The sequence below is a fragment of the Chaetura pelagica genome, unplaced genomic scaffold (genome assembly GCF_000747805.2).
Source record: "Chaetura pelagica isolate M959 unplaced genomic scaffold, ChaPel_1.0 scaffold111, whole genome shotgun sequence".
NCBI lineage: Eukaryota > Metazoa > Chordata > Aves > Apodiformes > Apodidae > Chaetura > Chaetura pelagica.
This window is the reverse complement of record NW_009952153.1, coordinates 468650-474660: the sequence shown is the minus strand read 5'-3', so window position 1 is coordinate 474660 and position 6011 is coordinate 468650. Positions and strand designations below refer to the sequence as shown.

Sequence of the window (6011 nt, the reverse complement as noted above, 5' to 3'; positions counted from 1 at the left end):
TCCACTGTCCCTTAGAAAAAATTTCAGCTTTTGTTTCCTTTCTGTGATCCCATTCACAATACGTTAATTTATGGCAATACACCCCACTTAATTTCAACCCTAACAATGTAGTTTTCTTGGTGAAAATTCATAACCTAAATTGTATTTCTCCAGCAGAAATTTCCTGTCTCCCTATTTAATTTCTCTTTCTAATTAGTGCCAGTATATCTGTTTGTTTTCTTTTAGTGAAATATAGGCCCTATCAGATAGAAATGTTTATGTCCAACATAAAGGCTGCTCATGGCTTTTTTCTTCTCTAACTTTTGTTTCAGGATTATTTTCTAGGTGGTACTTCTGTCTTACTCATGCTCTTTCCCAGGCTGTCAGTTGTCCCATCTCTCACAAGCATCCTACCCCTCTTGTCCTACTCTTCTCAGTCAGGTGTTCCTCTTTCGGTGCAAAAATGTTTCTCAGTTTAATTTATACCTGAACTGGTTCTAGCAGTATCTTACTAAGCCAACCCACTCATTCTTCTGTTGCCCCTGGTTCTGTTGCATTTACCGGAATGTACTTCCCCAAAAGATAAACCAGGAAGAACGAGAACTTTTCCTTCAAGTTCTGTACTCAGACCTTTAACTGCATTGGCTGTTAGTGGCAATAGGGTGGTGATCCCATCCAAGTGTTGCACAGTGAGGTGCCTGCAGTTAACTACTCCAAGCAGTTGCCTAATGGAAGTGTTTGGAATTGACCTTGGAGGAACGCTTGACAGACTATCTCCCCTCTAGTTCCTGCATGAACCATTGTTTCTCTTCCTCCTTTGTGCCTGAAGAAACCTTAATTTTCATAACCCCAGTACTCTTCCTATATATCTTTCCTTTACCAGTCTCCTAAATTAAGTGAAAGGGGAAGTAAGGGGAAGTCTGCAAAATGAAATTAATACAATCCTGCCTCCTCTTCCTTCTTCAGTTTCTCATTTGAATATCTTAAACATGACCTTACATCCACTTTTAATTCTATCCTCTTAGGCATAATGTTCAGTGGGTACCACAGAACTCTTCTACATAAGTGCAGTATTATTAATCATATTGGAACAGTGGCTTTTTCTTTAGAAAGACTAAATCAAAATACAAATGTAATTACATACTAGCCCAATGACTGGTCCAATTTCTGTTAAAAGGTACTTTCCCTTCCTCCCACAAAAAGGAGGGAAACACAAGTCCCCAAGTTACTCTCCAGTGTCAAGATCTATACTCCATACTGTGTGCTTGTCGTTCAAGTAACAGGGAAGTTGTTTGAGTAACAGCTCAATTTTTTTTCTTTGGCATGTTGGAAACTTAAATGTGGCTCTTTTCTTCTCTGCTTCTTCCTTAGGACTAAAGTAGCTTTTCAACAAATTAAAAGGAGGGAGAAGCTTTGAGAGACAGATTTGCTGCCTTTTTTTTCCAATATCTTTTAAATTCTATATTTGAGGACTAGGAAACAGCTATAGGAGTATCCGTGTGTTACAGAGTTGTATTTGTTACTTTGAGTTAGGGTGTGTCAGGGCTCCAGAGAGTTCAGAATCTGTCTACCTTTCTAGCAGCCAAAACATCTCCAAAAGTTGTTCTGCTCACCACTTAACTGCCTGATGTTCTCAGGTACAGCTGTGCTTTTTCTGCTTCACTCTCCTAGCTTGTACTGGAGTCTCCAGGCAGTGATCAGCAGACTGCTTGAAGCAAAGAATTTTGGATTAATTATATAGCTATCTTTGAAGTTGCATTTCTCTGCTTATTATAAATTGTCCTAATTTAACAAGTTGTTTTTCTATATGAAAGTAAAACAGGGTAGAATCTTTGTTAAAATATACTTTAACTCCACAGAAAAGGAGCACAGTGTGATTACCAAGATGTACTGTATTCTGCAGTATTTTTACTAAAACCTTGATTTTCGTAAGTTTTTTCAAGTACAGTTGAAGACTAAGACTGAATACATTCATTCAATCTTTTTATACAGTAAATTACCAATAATATTTGAAGTGAGTTAGTTAATCCTCAGATTAAAAAGTCAGATTTTAAGAACTTTTTAATTACAGAGTGCTGTGAAGTTTTCTACTACATAGAAAAGGAAACTACTGGAGTAAGTTTCTACCAAGAAAACAACAGGATTGACAAAGGGAGATTGTCATTTCCCAATGCTTTTCTCTGCACACTGATGCAGTACTTAAAATGCAGTGCCTCATGACCAACTACAGAAAAAAACAAGTAGTATTTTGCTAATAATATGACCAAAGAACTATACACAAACCTTTGACTTTTGTGGCAAAAATCTAGTTTGCCTGTATTCAGTTTAGGCTTTGTGGTCATGTGGGATTGTGGGGCTTCTTTTTAAACTTATTTTTAGAACAGCTGATCTTCCTCTCACAGGCTGTCATGACATTCTAGGGTAACACCAAAAGCCTCACCTTTTGTGGGTGGTCAGGCTCCTGAATTGTTGTGTAACACTGAAGTGGCTTCTCTTGAGCCTGGCACTGCTGGCGTGTGACCCGACTGTGGGGCCTCCTGAGGCAGTCAGTCTCCTCTTCTCTCACCTTGACTTCCTGCTGTTGTGCTGGTTTCGAAGAAGGCTTTAGTAAGTGACCCCGTTGATGTACAGACAGTAATTCTGCATGCTGGAAAGAATTCAGTAACATTAAAAATCACAGTGTGTACCATTCCAATACTTGAACCTGTCAGGTTTGAGACAGGTAAGGAGAGTGCCCTGTTTGCACTTCTGACCCAGGCTGTCCGAGAAACTCCAGTTTAAATGTGAATTAATACAAGCTGGTACACATACCAACTTCTAGAGTTTGTGACATAACTCCAGGCTTTTTTCAAGCAATTTCCTTCCTTGCCTATCCCAAAAAGCGGATACTGAGCAAACAGAGCGGACTCACTCCCAGGAGATAGCTTGCATTACTGCAGTGCCCAAATCCTCACCTGCTGAGGCTCTGTGTGGTGAAGCATCCTGTTTAATTTACTTGGCTTTTCTTCATCTTGGACTTGTTTGCCTGTTAACCCAGTACAGGCGTTGTTTTCACACGTGTATTCGTCACCTTCTGTCTTTTTTTGTCTCTGCCGAACTGGTTTTGGCAGGGGCTTTGGTAAGCGAACCTGTTGACATACAGTGAACAATTTTGTATAGTAAAAAAACAATCAGTCTTTCATACAGAAAAATGTTCTATCTTTACTACCAAGAAGAGAGAATGACAGTGAACTTTCATCTTTCTCAAAATAATGTTTTTCAGCATTTTCATTATCAAGAAATGTCTTTTTCAAAGAGTACAAATAGACCTGTGCTTTATTTGAGGACTATGTTATAAAATAACCCTGAGTTCTATGTTTCAAAATATGCACTAATAACCTTTATTGGGAGCGATGCTAGTTAAGTCACCATTTGCTTTGTTAACAAGTAGAGTTAAGTCTTACATTCTTTTACAGTCTTCTAAAATGTAAATGCAGACTACAAGGTGAGTAGTTGCATAAGTTAATGCAAGTTTTTTGCAGGGCTGTGCTATGCACTAAGTATCAAATGATGTCTGGTTTTGGCTTTTGTAACTTGGAAGACAAACACAGCCAAAACACAGGCTGTATGCCACATGCTTTTGGTACTTCTGGTACGCCAATAACTTTGTAACTGTAATGTTTGCATATGGTGCTCTATGCAGCAGCTGTATCTGAATATAACAGCTTAAAAAAGAAATAATGGGCTGCTTTTTTATATTGCATATTAAACATATACAGGAGATTGAAAGTGCCAGTAGGCACTTCATGTCCTGTTTCATCCAAAACACCTTTAAAAAACATAATCCACAGTTTTGCTCTGCGGAACTTAACATCTAGAAAGGTAAAGGTGTATCTGTTCTGCGTAACAACTCAAGCTAGTTTCAAACAGTTCACTTCAGGGCAAAACACTGTAGATACCCGTGAGAAATGGAGTTCAATAGGCAAGGCTCAGCACTGCCCTGATGGTCACCTGAAAGCAGGGGCCCAAGTTCTGATCTCTGCATCACAACACCACACTGCTCATCTTCTTGACAGCTAGCTCTGGTATATTCCCTGTGTATAAGCACCTTCAATAATTACATCACTTTCAGAACAGGACTTAGGAAAATATTTACTGAATGCCTAAAAATCACTGTATTCTATAATAATAAAAAATACAGGTTGGTATTGATGTAATTATTTTTTAATGAGATCTAAAAAAACCTAGCAAGTAAGTAGTAGGCTGGTCTTGACCGTACTTCATTTGGCCCTGCTGCCGATACTCTCACTACAGGTGAAAAAGCTGATATTTATCCAGTGCCAAAAACTGGTAAACAAATTTGAGAATAAATGCAATTAATGTTTTATCACCCATGTTTGGTATGCAATTGTAACAAAGAACCAGGATGTAGCCACTGTTATACTCTTTATGTTAAGTCAAGATCAGATTCTTGTACTATACAGGGAGCTGCATCTTCATGTTCTGCAGTAATTCTTCTTTACATTATCTTCAAGGAGCTGGTGTTACAGGACCCCCTTTTGGTACTTATGGGTGTTTATTGGTCTTCAGAAGGGAACTAACCCCAAATCACCTCTTTCCTGTGCACCAAAGTGGTACAGGTGGAATCAGACAGGTCATCTGGAGTCAGATTCCGCTCATAAGCAATAAGTGAGGAGACAGTGGATTGTTTGTAGTGGCTCCCACTGTTCTTAGGTTGCCTCTTTAATGGGAGAAGTGTTTGGTGAATAAAAGGAGAGGTGGAAAGGGAATGCAGAGAGCCTAGATGAAAAGAGTCAGACCTAGGATAACTACAGACAGTGCCATGAAGAGATGCAGTGGGAAGCGCCTGCCTGTCATCCAACACTTTGTCAGGGCTGTAGCACCAGAGTGCACACTGGGCCTCAAATATCCTCCACAGTCAATAACTACAACTGAAAACATGAATTTTCTAAAAATAGCAATAAATTTAGAAAAAGTTCAGTTATCTGCTCTCTCTACTTGTGTTTAAGTACTCCTTAAGTCCTTTGAAGAACCCTAGAAATTTCTTTCCTGCAGCTGTTTTACAGTGAATGTTACAGGAAACTTGCACACATAAGCAGCAGAACTGGCTCAAAAACATACTCATGTTAAAAAGAGGGGATCATTGGAGCAGTGCTAGTTTCTTACTGTTCCAAGAAGCAAGATATTCAACATTAAAAATATATTGGAAGAAGGGGTGACTTAGGGGTGCTGACGTTTAGTAATATGCAGACACACTTTCTGATCTTGTTCTTGGCCATCAAAACCAATGTTGCTTAGTCCTACAGCATAAGAGTGGTGATAACTGACACTCCTCATTCATGGATTTTTCAGTGGGGTTGTGCAGTTGCAAATAGCACATGCTACAGCAGCTTTTACAGCCTGGAAGTTCAGGATCATCTTTTATACCAGTGTACTGTCAAATCCTAGGCCAAGCAATAAGAAGAAAATAGATTTAGTGCCCGAGTCTTAAGAGATCGAAGACTCTCGTGACCCAGAGATCCAACAGAATCAGCTGGAAGTCAGTTAATAGCTACCCGATCTTTCAATTCTGTTCAGAAGATAGTTAAACTTTTTTTAAAAAAGCTTCTCAAATTAGCGAGGATGAAGTGGTCACCCTCATAGCAAGAGAATATTGTCACTGAAATAACTTTTGGTATAGTAAAAAGAAAAAAAAGTTATAAAACCAGGTAAGTCAATACAATTCCTAAAATAAGTAGCTGTAATTACCAAAATCAAAACCCAGTGCCTTTTTATTAAACATGAACTTTTGTTCTGCCTTCCATAATACATAAATAGTGCTGACAATCAGTTTGTGAGGTACTTGCTACAATAAAATGTAATTGTATCATGAGAGAAAGGTGACAATCAGGAGATCATGAAAAAATTACATATTCTCACTGGTGGTTAATTAGCCATGCAAAACCCCCTCAAACAGATATTCTCTTCTATTAGGAATGATTACTATGCAGGCCCACAGATGTCAATACCACAGTCATTCAAATACTTCTTTC

The 6011-nt window shown here is 38.6% G+C and overlaps 1 protein-coding gene across 1 annotated transcript in view; it reads right to left on the bottom strand.

Moving 5' to 3' along the window:
- Positions 1-1612: 1612 nt before the first annotated feature.
- The window catches only part of VRK2 (vaccinia related kinase 2), a 42802-nt gene continuing 38403 nt past the window's right edge, over positions 1613-6011 (bottom strand). The window contains exons 11-13 of the mRNA XM_010007020.1: positions 2934-3107; positions 2420-2626; positions 1613-1684 (exon numbers count right to left, since the gene is read on the bottom strand). Coding sequence (XP_010005322.1) covers positions 1613-1684; positions 2420-2626; positions 2934-3107 — 453 coding nt within the window. The remainder of the gene's footprint in view (positions 1685-2419; positions 2627-2933; positions 3108-6011) is intronic.